Genomic DNA, 25,952 nt, shown 5'->3' on the forward strand with positions numbered 1-25,952 from the left:
GTATGGGTGGTCTCAGTTTGTGGTCTTTATTGGAACCAGGTATTGGCCTTAGGGTAAACTGAGACACAGTCCTACCTTCCTGTTGGTCTATAGAGCCTGTCTTGGTAGGTGGTACCTGGGTCCTACAGCACAAGAAACAGACATGGATGCAGAGACCCACTCATTTGCATCTTCAAGAATCCCAAGAAAACACAAAACAGGGAGCCATAATAGATACCCAAAGGACCTCTAGAACAAAAACCCCAGCATTAGATGAAGCAAGGAACCTCCAAAGATAGCACTGAATTCATTTTCTGTTGGACATCCACAACAGAGCATGCAGCCTACCATTAGGAATGGGGCTTTTTTTCCCCAGTGAGACTCCCTTGGAGAAAACCCACATTTTCATTTGCAAGTGATTATCAACTGGAGATGGCATCTGGGTTAAGTCTGTGCTCACTTCCTTCAGCACTAAGACTCCATCTGGCACAGACCCATGCAGGCCCTGTGCCTGCTGCCTCAATCTGCAAGAGCTCACAGGAGAATCAGTGCCGCTGTCTTCAGAGGGTGCTGTTTCCTTCATCCCCTCTGACTCTTAGTCTCTTCCACATCCTCTTCCACAGAGCTGAGTCCTGAGGGGAGAGATGAGATGGAGACATCCCATTTAGGTTTGAATGTCCCAAGCTCCCTAAACTCTCTGCATGTTGGCTGGGTCTGGGTCTCTGGGTGTGTTCCCATCTGCTGCAGGAGGAAGCTTCTCTGATGAAGGCTGAACAAGGCACAGATCCATGAGTGTAGCAGAATGCTATTAGGAGTCATTTTATCACGACCTTTCCTCGGCTGTCTAGTCTTAGGTTCTTGGTCACCCAAGCAGTATTGGGTGTGGGTTCTATCTTGTGCAGTGGTCTTAAATCAAATCACATATTGGTTGAATACTCCCACAAGCTATGATCAAGACTGTAGGTTGAAGGGTTGTAGCTGAGTTGGAGTTTATGTCTCTCTTTTGGTAGTGTGCAGAGCATTTTACAATACCAAGCACACTAGCCTGTAGGGGTGAAGACCAGATAGGCACCAGCTTAGCTTGTGGTCAGTGTGTTGTATAGTGAGGGCCTTGCCATCAGTTTTTGGAGAACAATCGATAGTCTTTGCAACAGCCTAAGTTATTTAGGGGTTCCCTTTGGCCATCAGCTCAGTAGTTGTAACCCATCCCCAGGTGTAAGCTTCATTTGGTGACAAGAGATGTCCAATAGGCGTTCTATCTCCCTATTATTTGGTGATTTTACGTTTTAGGAAGCATCTACTGTATTAGGTTTCCATACTATACCTCAAATATCTCTTAATTTTTTTCTTTAATTTTTTTGAGACATAATTTCTCTGTGCAACGTTTCTAGCTTTCCTAGACCAAAAATGTCTGGCTTTGATCATATATTTTGTTTTGTTTGGGTTTGGTTTGGTTTCTGAAATATGGTTTCTCTGTGTAACCACCCTGATTGTCCTGGAACTTACTTTGTAGACCAGGCCGACCTGGAACTCACAGATATCCGCCTGCCTCAACCTCCCCCGTGCTGGGATTCAAGGCTTGTGCCACAACCACCAGGTCAAATTTCTGGTTTTATTCCGCATTTGTCCAGTAGGGTGAAGAGTGAGCTAATTTACTCCAGAGTGTGTTGATTTACTCCAGAAGGACTTGATCTGCTTCCTCATGGTCGACCACGTCCGTGGCGCGCAGGGTATGTACGGGAAACTGGAAAAAACGGGAATTTGGGAAGTTCCCACTGCATTCACGTAGTGTACAGAGGGACGGGTCTGTACCTGACTGTGGAGCTGGCTTCTCAATGCAGATCAAATACTTGAGCTGAGTCAAACTGGAAGGGTGCGCAGACAGCGCCATCTTTCAACCCTAGCTTGAGATTCCCCTTCCATGAGAGGTGGGTGAGGGGCTCGTGTGGGTGAGGGGCTCGAGAGTTCTCATACTTTCAGGATAACCAAGGTATGATGTGGGATTCCCCTTTGTACATCGTGGATATGTTTTATTAGCAATGGTTAATAAGGAAGCTGCTTTGGCCTATTGTTGGGGCAGCTGGCCCAATCCCTGCGTTCAGGGGCATGGCTGCCCCAGGGGAGAGGGGTACCTTTAAAAAGAACCGGGTAGGAGAGAGACGCCCTGTTCCCCCCCCCCCCCCCCCCCCCCCCGCTTGACCCTTTGCTTCGCTGGAGCCTTGGCTTTGTAAGTGTCCCTCTTTCTCCTTTTATTAAAACTGATTTATTAAAAAAGGACTATTTTGGGTTATTTCAAATCTCCCGCATCAGCCTGTGGCAGGGCAGAATATAGGCGAGTTTTATATATTAAAATAGAAGTGAAATGTCACAACAGGAGCATTGTCTGTGTGGGTCTAACAGTGGCTTTAACCCTCTAGGGAAAGTGAGGTTACAGTAGAATAGCCTTAGGTCTGTGGAGCACATTCTACTTTGTTCCCCCCAAACTGAGCCTGAAGCACAATTAATAAAAACTCAGGGACAGATATTGGGGTTCAACCTGAAGATCCGAAAAGCAGAAAAACAGCCACCGGCTTTCACCTCGACCTCAGTCTGAAATGGCGATCCTGCCTCCAGAAATCTCAGAATGAGACTGTGTCTGTAAGCTGTCTCTTCCCATTTTATATTCCACTCGGGCTGGCATTAAAGGTGTGCACCACTGGGATTAAAGGCATGCACCACCCGGCTTCTATGGCAACTAGTCTGGCTACTGGGATTAAAGGTGTATATTACCACTGCCTGGTCTGTAGGGCTGACCAGTGGAACTGTTTTACTCTCTGATCTTCAGGCAAGCTTTATTTATTAAAATACAAATGAAATAACATGACATGAGCCCCATCAGAAGACCCAAGAAGTGAGTGTAGGCACATAGAAGGGATATTCACCTCCTCACTGCTGTGATAGATGAGTATAAACAGGAAACAGAGTATGCTAGTTGGCACAGAAGACCACCGCAAGGTGGAGAGTTGGCAAAGAGGCTAGGGCACTGGCTGCCCTTGCCCAGCACCCAGGTTCAATTCCCAGCACCCACACGGGGCCTCACAGCCTACTTTGATTCCCATTCCCTCTGCGGACACAAGGCTTGCATGTGGCGCACATATATACATGCAGACATAGCACTCATACACACAAAACGACTACATAAATCTTTAAAAAGAAGAACATCAGAGGGGCCCTGTTGTGAGCTCCTGAGTGGAATAACCCAGACCTCCAGCTTTCCTGGCCTGGTGCCAGGGGATGAATTTCATGTCATCCAGCGCACAGGGTTGTAATGGTGAATCTTTGCTGTCATCTTATTGGCTTCAAAATTATGTAGAGAGCAAACTTCTGGTTGTATCTGTGGTTGTATTTCTAGGGAGGTTTATTGACAGTAGTAAGACCCACTCTGACTGTGGAGGGCACCATTTCCTGGACTAAGGGCAGAGAAAGAATGAATCACCACCATTGGCATTTGTTGCTCTCTCTTTCCTGACTGCAGACGTGATGTCGCATGCTCCTGCTTTCCCACCTTGGTGCCACCCTGGGCTGTGTGCTGGTTTGGATGAGAATGGCTCCCAAGGGTCCTAGGCTGGAAGACTTTGAATACAGTTGGTGGGATGTTTGAGAAGGATTAGAAGGTGTGGCCTTGTTGAAAAGTCATGTCACTGGGAGTGGGTTTCAAAAGTCTATAGCATTTGCATTTAGCTCTCCCTGCCGGCTTCTTGTGGATATAAGCCCCCAATCAAACGCTTTCTTTTGCAAGTGGTCATGGTGTTTTATCAGAGCAATAGAAAAGTAACTAAGACAGACAGTAACTCCTTATAAACCACAAACAATAATAAACTCTTGTTTTTAAGTTGTCTTTGTCAATGAAATGAGTAAGAAAAATAGCAGAAACCTTCTACTTACCTCTACTGAAATGACTGTTGCCAGATGCCGCTTTCCTCCTGAAGGGTCACCCCCTCTCTCTAAGGAAGTAGCTTGAGCTCACACAGGGTCCACTGTGTGGTGAACTGTGAAGTTCTTAGGTCCTCCTATGCCATCCAGAGCCCCAGACAGAGCAGGAACTGAGAGTTCTCCGATCTTTCTGGATTTCCTTCCAGATCCTGTCCATCGAAAGCTCCTTCTCTGTTCTGCAATTTCTACCCCTGGGCTCTTTGTGCCCATGGCCCTATGGGGTGGGGCCTGCAGTGAGTGCTGGTTTGATTCCTAGTTTTGGAAATTTTTTGCATGTTCAGTCAGTTCCTCATCCCTCTCAGAGGGGCGGAGCCTAACTCTTACTCTGCATATCCTGCCCAGAGATGATCACAGTTCAGCCCATGGGTCAGGCCTTCCTGAGTCTGACTGTGTAGAATCCCCACCTGGACCCCATCTTCCTAGTTTACATCATCTTCCCCGGGACAATATTATTCCCGGAGCTGCCCCTCGGATGATTGCACACCTCACCCAACCTGCTCCCTGGCAAGCTTCCTTTCTTCTCGACTGCTTCCTCCACTTGACCATCTTCACAGGAGAGACGATTTCATCCAGAAAGAGGAGAAGTGGTCTCCAGTCAGTATGCAGGAGGCTGACAGGAAAGGGGTGCTGAGCTGGGGTAGGAGGGGGAGCTCAATTTCCTAAGAGTTCAGAATCATTCAGTGAATGGTTGTCTTCTGGATGGAGCCAGAGACTGGGTTCACCATGTCAAAGCAGCAGTAACACTCGTGATATTTCCAAGATGGAAGTGGGATGGGTTGGGGACTTCTAGGAAAAGCAGGTGCAGGGCACAAGGAGCCACGTTTCCTTCAGAAGGCCAGGGCAGCTCTGTTATCCCCTCTGCTGTTTGGTAATTACTGGAAGCTCTCCCTGCAAATCTGAATACAGAGGAACAGGAGTGGAGCACAGCGCTGAGCCTGTGTCTTATGCTGAAGGAGACAGGCTAGGCAGGACAGGACCCAGGTGTCTCATGCAACCCTGCATTGGCCAGAGCCTTGCTCTGGAGCCCTGAGCACAAATCCTGCCCATCACACTGCCGGATCTCCTCTCTCTTGTGCTGCAATGTCACCCCTGCTTCTCTGTGCCTGACTTCCTCCCACTCAAGCAGGAAAGGGGTGAGGGTCGGCACAAGCACCTCCAAGGCAGTATCTCAGTCGTCATTGTGACTTCCCTTGGTACCCAACATTGGCTCTGCCTCCCCTTCTCTCTCCCTTTCATCTGTCTGCCTTTCCTCTGTCTGTCTTTGTTTCTGTCTATCTTGAATTTTTGAGTCAAAATCTCAGTCCTTTTCCCTGGCATCCTGGAACTCTATGTATAACATTAAGTCATCCAGGGAATTGCAGTGTTTGTTCCTTGGCTTTGACAAGAATTGAATGAGCAGAAAGACAAAAGACCAAGCCAGACCACCATGTGGGTGCTGGGAATTGAACCTGGGTCCTCTGGAGGAGCAGCCAGTGCTCTTCACCACGGAGCCATCCCTCCAGCCCCTCCTGTCAGTTTAATTATCTGTGTCACACACATCAGCAGACCAGGGTGAGGGTTTCTGTAATAAATTGTTTCTGAACCCAAACTGCTTCCGTTCATAACTTTCAAAACTGCGCCCCAAACTGATGGAAGGGAAGCCTGGGCCTGAGCTTCTTGGAGGAAATCTCCAAGAAGATAAGCTCCCTCTTCACGAGGAGGCAGGGCAATAGAACTGGCTCCAGTCAGGAAGAAAGGACTAATGGGCCACAAACATGTTTGTCTCTCCTTCTTAAAACAAAACTATTCTGTTTTTCCCCATTTACTCTGTTTCCATAATTTCTTATAAAGTACAGTTTTTATTAGATCTTTGAGTATTTCATGCGTGCAATGCATTTTGATCATATTCGTGCACACTCTCTCCCTAACTCTTCCCAGATCCACTCCTACTTCCTGAGTGTCCGTCCAGCTTCAATCATATTCTTTTCTTTTCTTTATTTTAGATTTATATTTGAGTTGAATCTCAAGACATTTCATAATATATATTCAGATAAAGCACCCAAAAGAACTAACAAAAATCACCTTGCTGATGAGCAAATCTGAAATATATTAATAGTTTTAAAGTTTTTTGCATTTTTATTGATTTTACTGAGCTATACATTTTCTCTGCTCATAAGTGCCTTTTAGACATAAAGCAAAGAAAACCAGTCTACAAATCACAATCCCAGAGAATCGAGACAAAATGAGGACCCTAAGAGAAGCATACATGGATCTAATGTACATGGTAAGTAGAAAAAGACAAGATCTCCTGAGTAAATTGGAGCATGTGGCCCATGGGAGAGGGTTGAAGGGAAGGGGAGAGGAAGGGACAGGAGCAGAAAAAAATGTAGAGCTCGTTTCTGTACATTGCTGGACTGATGGGGGAAAAAAATCAAAGATTGCTTATTGCTTAGGATGAGGACCAATGTGCAGAAAGACCTTGGCACACCTCTCTGCTGTGTGAGACACTTGGAACTGGAGCTTCCGACGTCCTGCTGTGACAGTAAGATTGCTCTGTCTAATCATGCCTTCACTGTAGACATACAGGTGAAAGCACATAGCTGATAAATGTGAAGACCAGTTATTTCTCTGTTGTCCAGTTCTGGAATGTCCGAGGACTTTCTTCCTATTGCCTTTTGCTTCATGTGTTCAACCACTGGTTTCCTTGGACAGTTCTAAGATTTAGCACTGAGTACAGCATTCTGATGTCCGAGAAACTGTAGGCAGGATTCATGCTCGTCCACGCCACACGATTCACACATCACTTCCACACATAGGATAAACAGACTGGAAGTTTGCATACACCACAGGCTGAGTGGGTAGAAACTCAAAGGTAGTTGATGATAGATGGGCAGTTACTTATTTTGTTTCTTTTTGTTTGTTTTATGTCTTTTTGTAACATAGTTTGTGGTAGTTTGAAGTAATTGACCCCCATAAGCTTATGGGGAGTGGCACTATTAGAAGTTGTGGCTTCATTGGAGTAGGTATAGCCTTGTTGGAGGAAGTGTGTTATTGTGGAGGTGGGCTATGAGGTCTCTTTTGCTCAGCCTTCCCTCAGTGTGACTTTCAGACCATTTTCTGTTGCCTGCAAACTACTTCTCTAACACCAAGTCCGCCTGCATGCTACCATGCTCCCTGCCATTATGATAATCAACTGAACCTCTATAGCTGGAAGTGAACCGCCACAATAAAAATGTTTTCTTTTTAAGAATTGTCGTGGTCATGGTGTCTTTTCACAGCAAAAGAACCCTAACTAAGACTGGGCTTGTTTGTGTAACAGCCCTGGATACCTAGATCTTGCTCTGTTGACCAGGCTGGCCTTGAACTCACAGAGATCCGCCTGCTCTGCCTCCCAAGTGCTGGGATTAAAGGTGTGTGCCACCACTGCTCAACTGGTCAGTTACCTGTAATAGTGATTTTTTTCTGATGCTGGGATAAAATACCCTGGCAAAAACATTTTAAGAGAGAAGGAGTTTATTTTGGTTCACAGTTCAAGGCTACAGTCCACTGTGATGGGAAGGCAGCTGATCACATCACATCCACACTCAGGGAGCAGAGAGAGATGAACGCTGGTGCTCACCTGGATTTCTCCATTTAATGCAGTTCAGGGCTCCAGCCTAGGGAATGGCGCTGCCCACATTTAAGGTGGGTCTTTCCATCTTGATTAGTTAATCAAGTTAATTAGTTAATCAATTAGTTAAGTTTAATTGAGATAATCCCTTAAAGACATTCCCAGAGATTTGGCTCCAAGGTGACTCTAGGTCCAGTCAATTTGAAAATCAATATAAACCATAACGCACAAATCTGTGATGTATCGAAACATTTCCCACATATAGGACAGAAAGCTTCCATCCTCAGACAGACATCTCTGCTGACAGCTTCCCCTGATACATACACTATAATGGCTTTTTCCCCGTGACTATTACTGCTGAAAGCACAGAAATAGATTAAAGGCTCTGAGACTGGGCCCTGGGTGTTCTCATGACATGACACAGAGGCAGCAGGTAAGTGGCCTCAGGAACAGACAGCTCAGCAGCTGGTGTCTCAAAAGACAATGAGGCAGAGAGAGAAGAAGTTACTAATTCTGCTCACCTGCAGTGGGACACTAATGGTTGATCTGAGTGTAGAACAGTGATTCCTAGAAACTGGGAAAATGGGTAGAGGAGCAGAGAGAGTTTGGATAACAGGTACCAAAGGGTTAAAGGGAAGGAGCGTGTTCTAGCATGCTGCAGTGCAGCACAGAGATTCTTGTTTAAAACAGTCTATTAAGCTCTTTACAAATCAGCAGAACAGAGACAGTCAGATGACTGTCCTTGAACTGGTCAGCATCTACTGTTCCATGTACTCGTTAACGTTGGAAAGTATTGCCTGTTAATCACCATAATTTTAATATGTCTAAGAATATGGAAGCCTGACACCCCAGATTTTAAAAAATTATTTGTTTGTTTCCATTTGATGTGCATTGGTGTTTTACCGGCATGCGTGTCTGGGTGAGGGTGCTGGATTCTGTGGAGCTGGAGTTACAGACAGTTATGAGTTGTCATGGTGGATGCTGGGAATTGAATCTAGATTCTCTGGAAGAGCAGTCAGTGCTCTTAACTACAGAGCCATCTCTCCAGATTGGATGATTATGCGTTGTTTATTTGAGTAAAGTTGTCACACTGCATCTCACAAAAGAGTACAATTGTAACTGTAACCATGTAACTATATGTACCTGCTGGTATAAAGTGGATTAGGGTAATTATGGGGTTTGAGGAAATTAACTTTACATAGCATCTTGTCAATGTGATGGTACCCATGGTGGTTTGAAATAAAATGGCCCCCCCCATAGGAAGTGGCACTATTAGGAGGGTGGCCTTGTTGGAAGAAATGTGTCACTGTGGGGAGCTGGCTTTTATTCTCAAGTTACACCTGGTGTGGGACATAGACTCATTCTGCTGTTGGCTGGTCAAGATGCAGAACTCTCAGCTCCTTCTCCAGCACCCTGTCTGTCTGCCTGTCACCGCGTCCCACTTTGATGATAATGGACTGAACCTCTGTCTTCACAGCAATAGAGACCCTATCTAAGACAGTGCCCAAGTAATTACCAAGCACCACTGTAGATGTTATTGTGAAAGTAAATTTAAGATGAGATTAAATTTTAAAGCAGGAGGCTTTGAATACTTTGAATACTTCAGATGACTCTACTGCAAATGCCCGGGCTGACCAACTGAAGACCTTAGAGATAACAAAAACAAAACAAACCTTGACACCCTCTGGGAAGGAGAGGAAAGAATTCTTGCTGTTTGGCCAGAAGCTGTAATATCAACTCCTCCCAAGATTTCTGGGCTGCAAGGCTGCCCTGTAGCTGCTGTACTTGGCAAGTCTCACAGCTGAGTGAGCCAATGAGAGACGGAGGCAGGGAGAGAAGCAGAGAGAGAATCGAAGAAGAGAAGAAGGAAGGGGGAGAGGACGGAAAGAGGAAGAGAAGGAAGAACAAGAGGAGGAAGAGGGAAAGGAGAGAAAGGAGGAGAGGAAGTTGAGGAGAGAGACGCGGTAAGTTGAGGATGTGATAGTTTTCTGGTTTGAAGGCCACCACAGACCCTGGTGTTAATCACCCAGTTTCCAACATGGCATTATCTTTTGGGATGTTGTTGAGCCTTTAGGAGGGAGGGCCTAGGTGGTGGAAGCAGGTCACGAGAGCCAGTACTTTGATACTCCTCCTCCTTGCTGTCTCCTAGCTCTCTGCCACCATGTTCACCATCTTCTCTTACACTGAGTGTTTTCCTTCCCATGCCCCTTCTATTATGACAGAGGGTAATTCTCTGAAACTGTGAGCCAGATGAAACCTTTCTTCTCTTCAGCAGTTTCTGTCAGGTGTTTAGCACACTGTGTCACAAAAGGAATTAATTCTAATACTATATAGATCCAGCAATAAGAAGATATGGATATGATATATTGCTTCCTTTTCTCCGAAGAGCCCTAATGCAGAGCTAAAATGTGCATGCTGGTTTTCTGCACATTGGATCCCATGCATGACTCCTTACCTTCCTTCTAGAAGGACAGGTCTACATACAGAAAGTAACACTGGGATTTTAACAAAGGGTGATGTTAGATGCCCAAAAAAGACACTGGGTCTCAAAGGATGCTGTAGATGAAGAAACTGGGCAGCAACTCAAGTGAGGCTAACCACCAACAAAGTCTCCTAGACATTAAAGTAGTAAGGTAATGTCTTGGAGTGACCTTACCCCCAAGGAGAGACAATTTAATTAGTGTTTACTTTGCCTACAACCTGAATTCTGAACTCACACAGGTTGACTGATGAAGGATGGAATGAAATTTCCTTGTTTCCAAGAACCAAAAGAACCTGCAGATATGTCCACCCATCTGTGTGTTACTCAGCTCCTCCTGGAGGAGCATAGAAGATGGTCCCAAGATCATCTACCAGGTAGCTCTTGTGTCCAGGAGATACCACTTCATGTGGAGATGTACGCTGGGAACCAGCTCCTTGTGCTTCATAAAACTCAAAAAAAAAGTCATCAAGGCAGGAAACACTGTCTTCATCTTAGGAGAGTTTGCCAATGCCTGGAAAATCTCCGTGAGACAAAAGATCCAAGGTTAATTCCAGAAGGATATTCCAAGTTACTTGTATACACCCATGTGTTCTCATACATGATATTTTAGTGGGAGACAGTTTTTCCCATATGTTTTTACATGGTTGATTACTATTCTTCAGCTTGCCACAGTCTCTGAAAAAGGTGAATCCTCTGGTCTTTCATGGAAAATGTTTGCTGCTTCAAAGTAGCTCATAAGTCAGTGACCAAAGCCAGCCTGAAGGTAAGTGCTTCATAGCTCCATCGCTGCTTCCCAGTATTCTGGGGGGTCAGTCAGCTTCTCTGATAAAAACTCCTTATTGAGAAGAGTCTTGGCATCACCTGACACGGTATCAATGAAGAGATTTTTCAAATAGAAAGTCTTTCTAAAGTAAAGGCCTGTGGCAAGTGGACCCCCAGTAACAGAGGAAATATATTCAATGTATTTCCATAGTTTTTCTTCTAAGGACATGTCATTGGTCCTTGTTAGCAAATGGAGAGACTTAAGGTGTGCTTTGATTTCATTGACAGACACGTTAAAATCCTTGGCAATATTTTCCAGTGAGGCATCATCCAGTCCAAAGTAAGACCTGTAGAGGTCCAAGGTCTCCTCTACCTTCTGGATCTTATCTAGGACCAAGCCCCCAAATGGAATGGTGGCCCAAGCTCCGGCCTTCAAGGCCTCCAGCCAGATCTTCTGTTTCAGGAAATCCCTCTTCCGGTCAATGGCAGTCTCAGTAACACTGTGCAAGGACAGCATGAAGATATGGCGCTTGTGGGCTGGGAGCTCTCTCAGTAGGGTGGTCTCCAGCTCTGGGAAGTCAAAGTCGGACACATCAAAGTTAGAGACCAAGAAAACTGGGGACTCACTGGAGAGAGTCTCCTGGAGGTGCCTTGAACAGTCACCTCGGATTTTCTTTAAGACACTGTCTCTATTGAAAGTCTTAGGTTTACTCCTCTGTTCATTACTTACATCTTGATCTATCTTGGTTCGGACAAAGTAGAACTTTGTATTCATCTTGGCAATGGCTTTGGCCAGATGGGCATCAGTGTCTTTGAAGCGAGTAGCCGAGATGATGACGAAGAAGTCATACTCACCAAACTTCATTTCCGTTAGGTAGTTTTGGGGAGGGAACGATGTGGATCCAATCCCAGGCAGGTCCCATATTGTCACCATGGGAAGCTTTGGGTGGGGGTATGGAGTTCTCTTCATGGTTGTCTCTACTACCCCAGTGGGAGCTGCACCTTCTTCTTCATCCCACACTCCCCTCAGGGCATTGATAAAGCTGGATTTGCCTGCCCCTGTTTCTCCCGTCACTGCGATGTTCAGTGGGGCTCTGTCGATGTTTCTCAGAGCACTGCTGATTGCAGAAACCGCTCCCGGGAGGTTCTTATTCTCCAGGTGGGATTCAATCAAGGTGATGGTTTCCTCAGAGAGGATTTTACTTTCCTTCTTGAAGTTCTTAAAAAATTTTTCAAAGCTGGATGCCAAAAGCTGAGCCGTTGAAGGAGAGGGTCTGGAAGGCTTGCATGCAGCTGTTTCCAGGAGAAGATGCTGAAGAGAGGAGACAAGAGAGACATTACAATTATGAGTGCAGCAGAGCAGGGCCTAGGGCTTTGCTGCTGTGGTAAAGCAGGACTTCATCCTCTGTGCCCTTTAGAGGTGGACACCCCCTTCTCTCTGTCCCTGGCTGCTGCCTTGATTTCTGGCCGAATGGTAAATGCCCTCCTACTCAGGCTCTACTTCTCCGATGGCTTCCCTCTTTCCTTGCTGTCTGATTCAAGGTCCACTTTTTCCATGCAATTACCATCCCTTGTGTTTATATCTTATCTACGATTATCTTCAAATTCTGTTTACTCTTTTGAAAGTTACCATCCATGCAATGTCGAACCCTATGGGCAGAGTTGAGCAGCACAGCAAGTCCTCCAGCAGCATCTCTCCTGGAAAGGATCCCTGCCTCTTGTGAGCTCACAAGCATTGCTCTTAGGCCTTATGCCCTCTGCTCCCTTAGCACAGCTCTTCTGGCTTCTCTTGGGAGGAGTGTGAATGAAGGGAGAAGGGACATGAGGTGGGGAGTGGGCAAGATTCATTATGTGCCCCACAGAGGGGTGGAGACATCACTACCCAGGTGTAAAGGACTTTGTTCTAGCCATAAAGAAGATGGAAACTATGCCATTTGTAGGAAAGCAGATGTATCTGGAGATAGTTGTTTTAAGTCATTAAACCAGCCTCAGAAAGAGAAATATATTTTGTTATTCATGAATCTTAGATTTTATATAGATACATAGTTACATATGTATATAGATACATAGTTACATACGTATATAGATACATAGTTACATATGTATGTAGATACATAGTTACATACGTATATAGATACATAGTTACATACGTATATAGATACATAGTTACATATGTATGTAGATACATAGTTACATACGTATATAGATACAGTTACATCCGTATACAGATACATAGTTACATATGTATATAGATACATAGTTACATACGTATGTATGGCATGAAAGGGGAAGAGAAACTGTCTCAGGAACAAAGGGACTAATGCGGGCTATACTTAACATGAAGGATGTGCTTGTTTAACAACTTAAGATGGATATATTTTTTAAAATTATTAGTAAGAAGATATCATGTTACTCCTTATTTTCAACAGGGGTTTGGGGACAGCTTCAGTGGTAAGCAAATTTCGCATGTGTCCCTGTTTTTTAGTGTTTCGTCTCTAAACAAACAACCAACCAAACAACTACCAAAAAAAACCCAAACTGTGGAGAGAGGGGGGGGAGGAGGGAGGGAGGGAGGGAGGGAGGGAGGGAGGGAGGGAGGGAGGGAGGGAGGGAGGGAGGGAGGGAGGGAGGGAGATATTAAAGAGGATACACAAACACACAAAAAAGTGTCCTCATTTTCTTAAACTTAATAAACCTGAAGAACTGAATTCCCATCAAACCCCTTCCCCAACAAAGACTCAGTTCTTAAGGCAGAAGAGATGGGTTAAGCTCAGACAGGTTTCTGTTAGGAAACCACATGTGCTTCCCTTAAATGGCCACAGATTTCATATTTTGAACTTTATAGGTCACATCCAGTTTCTGTCACATAATCCTAGTTTATTATAATCTTACAAGGATATTAAAGATCTTTTTAATTCATGAATTGTACAAAACCAAGCTTCATGATAGCTTTGCGTGTAGATCCACGTTTATCAATTCTGATCCTAAAGATACCAGAGCTCTGGGAGAAGGTGCAGATCTACACTTGTATCTTTTTCCTCTGATGTTAGAAACACAGACAGGGCTTTGCGATTGCAGTTGGAACAGAAGATAAATGCAGGCAGTCATGAGAGACTGGCTTCATGTTGCTCTAATATTCTGGCATATGATATAATTTAATATAGGAGCTTCAGGTATACAGAATTCTGTTTGTGATTCTGCCAGTCACCTTGTTGGAAGCCAAGTCATCAACAACAGTAAGGGAAAGGGGGCAGGGGCACATCAATACAGATCCTACAGTCATTCAGAGTAATATATGAAAATATCAAAACTCTCAGGTGAGTAACTTGAGATGTTGTGTGTGAAGCTGCATGCGTGTGTGCTAGTGCACATGTATGTAGTATGAGTCCTAGTGGTCTACCTGCCTCTCCAGTGCTGGAACTCTGCCCACAACTGATTGACAAATAAGAGCAATGTTTAGGAACTCCTGGTCATTGTGGTTACAGAAATGAATATAAATTCATGTAGGATGCATTGCTTACACTGTACTATTTATGTTACAGTTGCTTGTAATGCATGAGAGTCCCCAGGCCCGTGTGACCAGCTGAGACAATGGTTCTCTACAATTCTGACATGGGATGAACTGAGACAAAACTCACTAATTGCCACCAGAATGAAGACATAGCACCTACACTGTGATGATCAGCTGGAAATAAACCCAACATCACATAACAAGCCAAACTCCTAAGACGCATTTTGTGGAGACGTTGCCTAGTACAGATATCCTATTTAAGTAGTAGAGATTTCTACTGGGAAGCAAGAATTGTTACATAGAACACAAGAATTATTAAAAATGGCCAAGGCAGTAATACATAGAAAGGATCATAATTCCCTAATAAAAGATTCTGAAGAAATTGAATTGGATAAAATTCTTTCTAAACACTTTGAAAACAATGACCAAAAGTCCAGCAGATGAGAAGAAGAAGAAATGTTAAAGGAGGAAATGCATAGGGTGAGTAATAGAGTCTATATGATAAGAAGGAGAAGAAGGGACTCTGTGGGGAAAAAGGAGCTAGCCAGACAAGCACAAGGGCATGGTGGAGGGCAGGAGGGTAATGAGTAAGAACATATGAATGAATAAGAACATATCAGAATGAATGAGAATTATAATGGCACACTTGTATGGAAATGCCATGATATAACCCATTATGTTGTATGTGAACCAAATCAATATAAGAAACAAGAAAAAAAACCTCATCAAGATTTAAGATAATACTGATGAATTAAAATGTAAGATTTTACTTAGTAAGTCAGAAATGTGAAATTTTGAAAGAAACCTTGAAAGTCCATTTATAATAGACAGAGATAGACACACACAGCAGGTAGGAAGAAAAGGAGAAAAAGAAAAATAAAAGCAAAGGAAAGGAAAGAAAAAAGGAAAGAAAAGAAAGGGAGCAATAAAATTTCAATAATTAATCAATGAGTGGAAAGCATTGAACAATGATCACAAAACACTCATGAAAGAAATCTCAAACAAGGCTACAAAAGATGCTCATAGTCCCATTTTTATAGCTTATAAACATAAAGTGTTGTCAAAGTGTTCACACTTTACATAGTAATGTTCAGACCCAATTAAATCTCATCTAAAACATCACTGTCATTTAAAATAGAACTAGACTGTGGAATCATAAAATATATATGGAAACACAAAAGACTGCAAATAGCCCAAACAGTATTGGTCAAAAACAACAGGGCGAGGAGGAATCAAAATATTTGCTTCCAGGAATATTTCAGAGCCGCACTAAACAGTAAAACAATGGAATGGAAACAGGTCCATGGATTAACCAACTGAGCAGAATAGAGGACCCAGAAATGTCTGCATACATGTACAGTCACCTGGGGGCACCTACAGCCAATCAACGTCTCAGTGAGGCTTCCAAAACTAATACTGCACAAAGGGCACAGTGTTCGACAAGCAGAACTGGGCAAACTGAACATCAGGCAAGACTAAAACATGACCCTTGTCTTTCACCCTATGCAAAAACCAACTCAAATGGCCAATGAGCTTGATATAAGAAGGAGATTTTGAAACTCCTAAAGGTAAGTGTATATGATAAACTTCATCAGAACATCAGGACGTAGGGTCCCCATAGCATAGGAAACAAAAGCAAGCTGACAAGGAGGATTCCATCTAATAGAAAATTTTGTCTAAAACAAAGCAAATAAACACTACAGTAATGAGACGATTTGTAGGGGGAAACCTTACGAGTGCATCCTGCAACAGTCTCAACCAGAGAGACCATAAGATCTCAACAGGTGCAGAAAACAGACTTGACAATATCATCAGAGTCACCGTGAACCATGTCAACAAAGTACAGTAAAGTTTCTTCCTGGAACAACTGTGGAAAACACTTTTTTGTTGCTCTGATGCCTCCCAATATAGAGAGGCTTTAGAGTTGAAATGAACTTACCTTCCCTGTGAAAAGCTCTTCTTTGCTAAGAAGAAATTTAACATCATTTGCCACGGTGTCAATGAAGAAATTTTGCAAGTGCAAAATCTTTGAAAAGTAAGAATGGCTAATGTACTCTGAAAGTTTATCTGTTAAGGATTTACCCTGCTCTTCTGAGAGCAAATTTGGAGAATTAATGTTTTCCTTGAGTTCATCCAGGGCCACGTGCAAATCCTCAGCAATGTTTTCCAGGGATGCCTCATCCAGGCCAAAGGAGGATCTGCAGAGGTTCAAAGTCTCTTCCAATAACTGTATGTCATTTTTGGTCAAGCCCTTAAATGATATGGGGACCCATGCCCTTGGCATTACGGATTCCTTCCAGACCTCCTGTTTCAATGTGTCTCTCTTCTGGTCTATGGAAGACTGCGTAACAACTGACAAAGTGAGCATGAAGATGTGACATTTGTGGGCTGGGAGCTCCCTCAGAAGGGTGGCCTCCAGCTCTGGGAAGTCAAAATCAGACACATCAAAGTTAGAGACTAAGAAGACTGGAGACTCCTGCTGGGTCACTTCCTTAAGTATACTTGAGATGGAATTTCGAATCTGCTTTAACGTGTTCTCTCTATTGAATCTCTGAGGACTACACTGTTTTTGAACCATTAGGTCATGATCTGTGTGGGTTCGAACAAAATAGAAATGCCTATTCACTTGCACAATGGCTTTGGCTAGTTCTGCATCATTGTGTTTAAAGCGTCCAGAAGAGACAATAATGAAGAAGTCATACTCCTCAAACTTGATTTTCTTCAGATAATCATGTGGCTGGAAGGCAGTGGACCCAATGCCTGGCAGGTCCCATAGTGTCACACTGGGAACCTTGAAGTATGGGTATGGTTTTCTCTCAGTGGTGGTACATATCACTCCGGTGGAAGCAGCTGCACCCTCTTCATCAGGCCCCACTCCCTGTAGAGCGTTGATGAGACTGGATTTTCCAGCCCCAATCTCTCCCATCACTGCGATGTTCAGTGGGGCTTTCTCAATGTCACTCAGAGCATCTCTAATGGCAGAAACTGTTCCCCGCAGGTTCCCGTCCTTTAGGTATGATCCAATCAAGGTGGTTAATTCCTGAGACAGGATCTTGGTTTCCATCTTGAAATTTTGAAGATTTGTGTCGAGGCTGGAGGTCAAATCAGGCTCCTCCTTCTGAGGGGGTGTAGAAGAGGAGGTCTGACCCATGGCTGGTAACAGTTGATGGTGCTAAGGGAGGAAAGAACCAGGAAGGTCAAAGAATTAGGTCAGAAAGAGCAAGCCAATGAGAAAGCAGAGTCCCTGTAACTGTCCACATTACAAATGGGGTCTTTCCCCCCTTTAATCAAATGTTTAGGAATTAACTGCATTTACTTCTGACCTGGATGTAAATTTTGGCTTGACTAAGACTCCTTTACCCTTGACCATTTTCCTCTTTGAAGCACTTTTAGTTCGTCAAGATCAAATTCAGGCCTATACCACCAGCACTAAGGAGGTCGTGCTATGGATCACAAGTTTGAGGTCAGCCTGGGCAATGATCCCAAGACCTCTGTCTGGTATGCCATCATTCACCAAAACAGAAAAGCTCTTAAAGTTCAGTTTGAGAGTGCAAAAGATCCCAGACAGAGAAAGCAATGCCAAGGCGGGGAAAATGCTGAGGCCATCACTGTTCTTGGTCTCAAGTTATGTTCCAGAACCAGGGTGACACAAGCACCTTTGTGAGCCCCTAGCAGTTGTCACCCCAGCTGCACTTCTAAATGGCTGCCGTTTCTCAGGAATGACCTGTCCCTGACTTCAAAACTTCCAGACAGAGGTCTGATGCTCAGAATTTGCCTCTTGGCCTGTCTCCCACATGCTACCATCTGAACCAGGCATCCGTGGGATTGCTGGGAAGCACAGAATAGAACCCCAAGGCCATGGAAGATTTTCAAAAGGAAGCAACATCTAAGCAAGGTGTCGAATGCTGTGTGGAGCGGGCTGGGTGAATGGAAAGGGCGGGAGTGAAGAGAGCTCGTGCGTGGAGACAAAGATGGCGCGCTGGGGTGCAGCTGGAGAACTGCCAGCCGACCTGTGGCTGGAACGAGGAGCTCAAATTCAGAAGCGAGGAGAAAGCATGGGAGCCAGTCAAGGGCTCAAGTGAGCAATTCAATAGTGAGAGACGGTGCCACTTAGGGACACCTGGAAAGATGCAGCATACAAAGTGGAAGAGATCCAGAATCTGGGAGCAGCATCTTTTCAGCTTCCGACTGACACCCACAGCAGGAAATCCATTTGACAGAGGACCCAATGCATCTGCACTCATAGCACGGTGGTATAAGAAAGAATTTACCACTCAGTGGTGCAGTCTGGTCTACTCTGTTGATGTTCACTGAATTTTAAAAATTACATTATATTCCCTTTGGTCAAATTTAACAAATGTGTTGTACTTTATTCAATAAAAAATATATAAAATGAAGGCTATTAATGAGTAGATTTCCTATGCTAGGCTCTAAATAGTTCTTGTTTCATGTAACTAATCTGAACTTCCATCAAAGGACTCAGAAACAAAAAAGTCTAGTTTTTCTATATATGAAATATCACAGATTTTTGAATGTAAAAGTTCCTACCATCACATGTGCATGTACATATTATGATAATAATTAAAAAATAGATCACTAATTGAGAGATGGGAAGAGACAGAGTGAGGAGAGAGGAAGCCCGGACTGAGGTAGATGCAGAGTTCATGCATGAAGTTCTCAAAACCAAAACACATTAAATGAAAAAAAGAGAGAATTTTGACATCTGAAAAAATCCTGGTAATATTTGACCACTATATGGAAAGTTTGAGAGAGAAATTAATGTGCTGATTTTTTTTACAACAAAATAGTATATGACTGCATGATCCTACGGTCAGTACTGAGCATGGCACACAATCTGAAGGGTTGGAAAAAGCCCAAGCTCTGTAGTGTAATCATTAAAGGGGTTTCTGCCCTGGCATGGAAATAGTTCCCTCAATGCAGGGAAAATAGTTGATCTGATCCAGAGAAAAAGACCACTTAGAGGCTTCCTCTTCAAAACCCTACTCTACAGGTGGTCCAGGTCCAGGTCATGGCTTCTCACAGACTCGCTGTACACCAGGCAATACCAGCATGCGTTCTGATTATAGCATTTTATCCCCGTGGGGTAAATAAAATAGTGATAGTATAGGAGGTTGTGGTGGGACACACCTTTAATCTCAGCACTAGCAGGAAGAGGTAGATAGATCCTGAGTTTGAGCCCAGCCTGATTTGCATGTCCTAGACCAGCCAGAGGCACACAGAGGGATCCAGTCTCAAACAGAAACCAAAACAACGAGAACAACAAACAGCCCCAAGAACAAAACCCGCCCCAAACAGCTTACAGCAGTGACTCTGAGGAATCTACTCACAAAGCCTGCCCCCCCCCCCCCAAACGCTGAAGCTCTCATCAGAAGAGCAACAGACTCAGGAACGTGCAGGAGATAGAAGAGATTGTTGCTGCCTCGCTGGTGGGCTGGGGTCCTCTGTGGTGCAGAAGACAGAGAAGGGCCCAACCGTGAAAAATCCCTGAGTGGAATAAACCAGAATCCCTGAGTGGAATAAACCAGAATACAAGCTCCTCTGCCCTGGTACCAGGAATTCCCCTGCCATGTCATAAGTAAGGAGGATTTCTGGTCAAGCTGCACTTACATTCCTTCACATACCTGCTCCCCAGTGATAAAGTGAGTGACCCTCCTGTGATGTCCCCTCTTCCCTGGGAATAAGGTCGCTGGGGTAGCTGTCTATGGTGTCTTCTTAGCTGGGATGTCCAGCAGCCAGACCGAATGCAGAGTGCTGGGTTTCTGGTGTTTTTGGAGAGCAGAACAGCTGGGAAGCAAAGGCTGATCTGCCCAGATTTCCTTCCAGATCCTGCCCCTCACAGTCTCTGCTCTCTGGTCTGCACTTCCTAGATTCCAATCCTGCCTGCTTGGTCCCTAAAGGGAGGGGCTGCAGTCAGGGGAGGGTTTGGTTTCTATTATTTGAACTAGGGGGGTTGGTTTGCACAAATCAGCGGAATAGGTTTTACATCCTCCTTCAGACAGGGAGGCGGAGCTCTGCTGAAGTGGCCCTAGTCCAAATTCAGGGTTTCCTGAGTGCTTAGGATCTTGGTAGCAGACTCCAATGTCATCCTGTGCTCCCCGGCACTGACCATTTTACTCCACCACCTCAAGACCCTCTGTTCAAATGATGGTATCTATTGACCTTCACACCCAGGGATCCTGGGGTTCAGCGTTTGCAGACTCTTGCGGTAACCCCGCACCCTGTGCTGCTGTCCTGTTGATTGTCTGTCTGTCACCAGTGGGCGATGTAGGTGGATGCCTGTGTGCAGGTGCTCTTGTCACTCAGGACCATTCTCCTTACTTTGAGACAGACACTCTCACTGGCTCAGACTTCACCAATCAGACAAGGCTGCCTGGCAAGTGAGCTGGGAGGGGAGGAATGAATGGTCTCCCTAGCCACTCATGAAGATTTCCCCTGTGATGGCAAACACTATGTTTAGAGGATACATTTACTGTGGCTGTAAAAACAACATTGTATTCAGCTTCTAGTAGCCTTGAGGAAGTTGCTCCTGCTTAGAATGTGCCCTGTCAGCTGGCCGGAGAAGGACCATTTCCTGATACCATTGAGCTATTCTTTAAAAATAATGCTTATTGTTTTAAAATACTTCAGTGATCCAGCTATTTCTACAAGGTCACAAGATTAAACAGGGTAACTGCTAAGGTCTGCTTTTGTAGGACTCGCTTGCTTGGATGGCTGAGAGGCCTGCTAGACATCTCTATAAAAATCAAGCCTTTCTCATACCCAGATAGCGTATGAGTTCATTTGGCTCCTCAAAATTATAAAGTCTTATCTTTTTCCTTCATAATCCTTTGACTAACAATAATCAGGACCTTACCTAGAGAACTCTCTGGTTTGGTTCTAGCCAGTACACCTTCCCTTTTTAAAAAATGGAAAACTCCATGTTATGATGAAGTGTGTGTTTAATTTTAATTGGGTCTGTTAATTAGGGGAGCCAAAGTGGTTTCTGATAGCTGGGCTTTGGTAGTCAGCCTCAGGAGAAGGAAGTGGACATCTAAGGGAATAGACCTTAGTGGCTAGCTTTAGGAATGTAATCTAATGGTTTTTAGTGCTGCAGAGGTCATGGGAGTTAAGGGCAAAGCCAGCCAGAGCCACGCTCATCTGGCTCGAGCTGGCCTCAGTCTCTTCAGTCTGTGCCTTGGTCTGTCATGGGCTCCATATCTGGGATGAGCAGACATACGTGTTGTGTTCATCCACAGCACCCACTGTGCTGATACCACATTGACCATCTCCCTTTGCTCATTCATGATTCAATCTATGTCATCTCTAGGGTTCACTGCCTCTTCCCTGGGAAACTTGACCTGTGCTCCATGCTCTACCCCATATGATCCTATCCTCTTCTTCACCAAAAGACTAGGCCCATATGCCTAAAATATCCAGGGAATCTATTTTGGTATCTATGATGCTCAGTACCCAGACTCCTCTCTTTCAGGCTCTACCATGCCTGTGCTCCAAGCACCTGATTCTCCCGATTCATCTAGCGAGGGGTGAGGGTGGGCCTCAGGCCCCAGCAGTTCTCTAGCTAACAGTAATAATGGTGACACCATCTGTACTGAGCAAGGACTCTGGTCACCTTCTATCTTATTTTTTTCTTTTTTCTTTTTTAAATCAATCGAGATTAACATTAACCATAAGAATTTGTGTCTTGTCTTAAGTCACTGAAGTTGATTCACATTGACAGACATCTTTCTCAGTCTCTCCAGTCAATTCTGAGTTCTGCAGTGTCTTCGTTAGAAGGCAGACAAAGTATCACAGCTTACATGGGCTTTCACAAGCACAGCTTTGAAAGGTCTGCACCATTTCCTGCTCTGAGGAGCATAACAGGAAGTGGGGTGGTTATAACCCAGGATGGCTGTGGGATGACTCATAACTGACCCTGCTGCACCCGGTGCTGGGTGGAGTCAGTTACTGCAAAACGCACATGGGAAATGTGTCTCTCTCTTGGCTTCCTCGGGTTCTGCAGTGTCTGAGGAGTGTTTCCCTCTTGGATTCCACAGTGTTGTCCTCCTGTGAATCCGATCACTCAGAATTTGCCGCAGAATTTCACCATTCCCAGATCCTGCTGAACACATGCTCTTTAGACCTGACCCTGACTACTAACTGTAGAGATTAGTCACCATACGGTGACACCCCCTACCCTCCCATAATCTGCTCCTGCTCAGCAGGGGAAGAAAAGTTCAAGTGGCTACTTTCTGACCCAAGCAAAAGAAGAGCAGCAAATGACCATGCAGGTGTCATTTTTAAGAAGAGAAAAAGGGGAGGGCTGTGTTAGAGTGGGCTAGCTAGTGATCGAGCGTGTTAATTAGGTGGACCAAAGTGGGCTTTTGATGGCTGGACTTTAATAATTTGATGTCTGGAGCTGGTAGCCAGTCTCAGGAGGAGGCAGTAACCAAATAAAGGATCAGACCTTGGTGGCTAGCTTTAGCAATGCAGTCTAAGAGTTATCAGCAAGGCAGAGGGAACTGGGGAGAACGGCAAGGCCTGCCAGAGCCACATGCTCCAGTGGGCTAGTGTCCCTTCACTCCCTGCTGTTTGATTTATTATTGAGTGGCTGTGAGTTGGGTTATGGAGTTGTTTTCTCTGGTTGCTTCCTGATGACATTGGGGCATGGTTGCTAAGGGACCCTAGGAAGCTGGGTTGTTGGTGAAGGCCGAGAAGAACAGTTGATGTTCAGGTTCTGCAGGACAAACTGAGGCTAGAGAAGTCCAGTCTGATGCCGAACCAGGATGTAGATTTTGAGGAAAAAGCACGTCCTGGCGCTGGAGTGTGCTGGAGTCTGCAGCTGATTTAAAATCTGCCCAGACAAATATATAGCTACTTTAATAGAGGGAAAGTGAAGGAGGCTAGAAAAATTATTTTTTCTTGGATGCACATTTGAAACTGTTAGGTTCATGGTCCCGGTAGCTGGAAAAGGAGTCTCAAGACCAGGGAAAGGGGAAGCGATCCCAGGGAAATGAGGAGAGAGCCCACTCTTAGGAAGATGCAATAGGCAGGAAAATTTAGGCTGTTGTTTGGCAGGATACTGACCTAAAGTTTGTTTGAGAGTGCTTGAGAGGAGCCTAAAATATTAGGATTGGCTATATAAGGTTATTTAGGGAACAACTGTGATCTGAAAGCAGGGTCTGGTTGGGCTGCAGACAATTCAATTTAAGAGGCTCTTGTTACATCAGAATCGTCTTTTGGGGGTGTTTAGGTGGGTTTTGAAATTAAAATACTATAGGGGCATGGATGATTGAGGAGGCTCTTGGCAAATGGTGAGGGGGGATGTCTGTAATAGGCTTGAATGTTGGTGTGGAGAGGTTGGGAGAATTTGACTTTGGTTCCCAAAGTGGGACTTGGATGGTCAAGGGGACAAGCGGTCAGTAGTGGGGCAGAGCATTGGTAACTGTGGCGTCAGTAGCAGTAGAGGGACTGTGACCGACAGAGGACTTTGAAGAGAGGGACAGAGGAAGCAGTGAGAGAGGCCTTGAAGGAGGCTTAGTGAAGTTGAGGAGAGAGCTTATTGCATGACCTTGACCCAAGTGACAGCTTCGCCATGAGACTGCGTGTGTGTTGGAGAGGAGACCAGTGGGTTTGGTTATGTATTGTGATGGGGGGTGCAGGATTTGTTCAGAGCGTTTGAGTACTGAGGATGTCTGGACAGCTAATGAATTTAGGGGAGTCAATTTGGTGGAGGATGTTTGGCAGTCATTTGAACAGAATCAAGTAGGGGTGTGAGAAGGGAGATGAAATTGTGGGAATGCGTGATCTCAGGGGAACAGGAACCGGAGGGTGAAGTTGACTGCACAGAGTTGGGGTAAGGATAGTGTGGTATGGGAAGTCCTCCTGTCTCTGTTTTGCTTTTACTGGTTAATGAATAAAGCTGTTTTATGCCAATGGCTTAACAGAGTAAAGCCAGGCTTAAAGAGACATATATATATATAGAGAGAGAGAGTAGGCAGAGTCACGGAGAAGCCATGTAGCCCCCACCAGAGACAGATGCCAGATGCTGGACACAGCTGTACCCAGTAAGCCACAGCCACATGGCAATACACAAATTAATTAATGGAGATGGGTTAGTTTAGGATGTTAGAGCTAGCCAATTAGAAGCTAGAGCTAATAGGCCAAGCAGTGATTTAAATAATATAGTTTCTGTGTGATTATTTCGTGATCTGGGAAGCTGGGAACGAACAAGCAGCCTCCTACTACAATAGTGTCCTGTGATATAGGGGGGTTAGGTGTCTGGGTTTCCTCATTATCTGGTTTTGCAGTAGGGCAGCCTGTGGGAGGTGGGGTGAGTCATGAGAGTGGGGTGGCAGCCGACAGGCTGTCATGTTCATGTAACTATGGTCTTTGCTGATGATGGAGGGGGTCAGTACCAAGTGGACGTATGACAGAAAGGTGCCGTCATTGATATAAAAAGTGTAGTCTAAGGGAACCTCTTGTGTGTAGGAGGAATGGGGGGATGTCTTTGACTATTACTGCCTTCCTAGTCTCCGTGCAGGAGTGAAGGGGTCTGGAGACATTGGGGGAAAGGAAGAAGCGTGGGCGACTGCGGGGAGGACAGGTAAGGAATGTGCAGGATGAGTTTCTGAAGACTTAAGCAGGGAGGGTTAGAATTTGAGCCAGTGGAGGAGCCTGGCGTCCTCTGTAAGTTAAACATGAGAGTGAGTAGTTAGAATAGACTGTGATGGGAAGGACCCCAGTGAATTTATCAGCTTCAGAAAAGAGCAGACAGGTTGTGGCAAGGGTGTGAAGACAGGCAGGCCACCTGGCGATGGTGTACTTTAGAGTTTTGGAGAAGTGAGTTACAGGGGCAAGGTCAGCCTGGGGAGGTGTTGGCATAGTTTGGACGTGTAAGGACAGGAAGGTTTGTGTAGATCTGTGAGGCAGAGAGCTGGAGCTGCAAGGGGAGCATCTTTGAGTTTAAAGGATTGTTTACTGATGGGGGAGAGAGGCTCTGGGGGTGAGGCAGAAGCAGCTTGGTATAGAGGATGTACTAGGATTGGGGATTTGGGAATCCATGAGTGGAGGAAATTGACCATCCTGGCAGAGATAAGGAGCAGAGATGGGCGAGGTGGTCTAAAGTGAGGGGTTGTGGGTTGAGGTGAATGGTTCATGTCAGTTCTGGAGAGGACATGCTTTCCTAGTGAGGGAATGGGTCATGAGGGGATGCGGAGAAAGAAACCTTGGCCGGAGTGAGTTAAGGGGCGGCTCTGGAGGACTGGTGTGAATTCTGACTATGGGTGAGTGGGACCCCAACGGGAGCATAGAGAGGAGGAAGGAAATATGAAACAAGTTTTCATGTGCCTTAAGTCATCTATTTTTAAAGAGTTATTTATTATGCATGTATGCAGGAAAGGGCATCAGACCTCATTATAGATGGTTGTGAGCCACCATGTGGGTGCTGGGAGTTGAATCAGGGTCCTCTGGAAGAGTAAGCAGCTTTCTTAGCCTCTGAGCTATCTCTCCAACCCCAGTCACATATTTTAAAATCACAACTTAAGCTTTTATATCCTCGGACTATAGGAATACTTTATACTTTAAAAAAAATAATCCTTCAACCGGAGACACAGGTGATGATAACTGAGAGAATTCATGGCAAAGCAAGTTCCTTCAAA

At 44.9% G+C, this 25,952-nt stretch overlaps 2 protein-coding genes across 2 annotated transcripts in view; one reads left to right on the top strand and one right to left on the bottom strand.

Moving 5' to 3' along the window:
* LOC119812843 (T-cell-specific guanine nucleotide triphosphate-binding protein 2-like) overlaps positions 1–25,952 on the top strand; it is a 113,626-nt gene that overhangs the window by 19,306 nt on the left and 68,368 nt on the right. The gene's annotated exons all lie outside the window — the stretch shown is intronic.
* LOC119812838 lies at positions 7,349–20,189 on the bottom strand. Its single transcript, XM_038327817.1, has 3 exons — positions 19,938–20,189; positions 16,235–17,467; positions 7,349–12,096 (listed from the first exon to the last, which is right to left on the bottom strand). Exons 2-3 carry the CDS (start codon positions 17,444–17,446, stop codon positions 10,795–10,797), a joined length of 2,514 nt encoding a protein of 837 aa, XP_038183745.1. The 5' UTR covers positions 17,447–17,467; positions 19,938–20,189; the 3' UTR covers positions 7,349–10,794.

The sequence above is a fragment of the Arvicola amphibius genome, chromosome 4, assembly GCF_903992535.2.
Source record: "Arvicola amphibius chromosome 4, mArvAmp1.2, whole genome shotgun sequence".
Lineage (NCBI taxonomy): Eukaryota > Metazoa > Chordata > Mammalia > Rodentia > Cricetidae > Arvicola > Arvicola amphibius.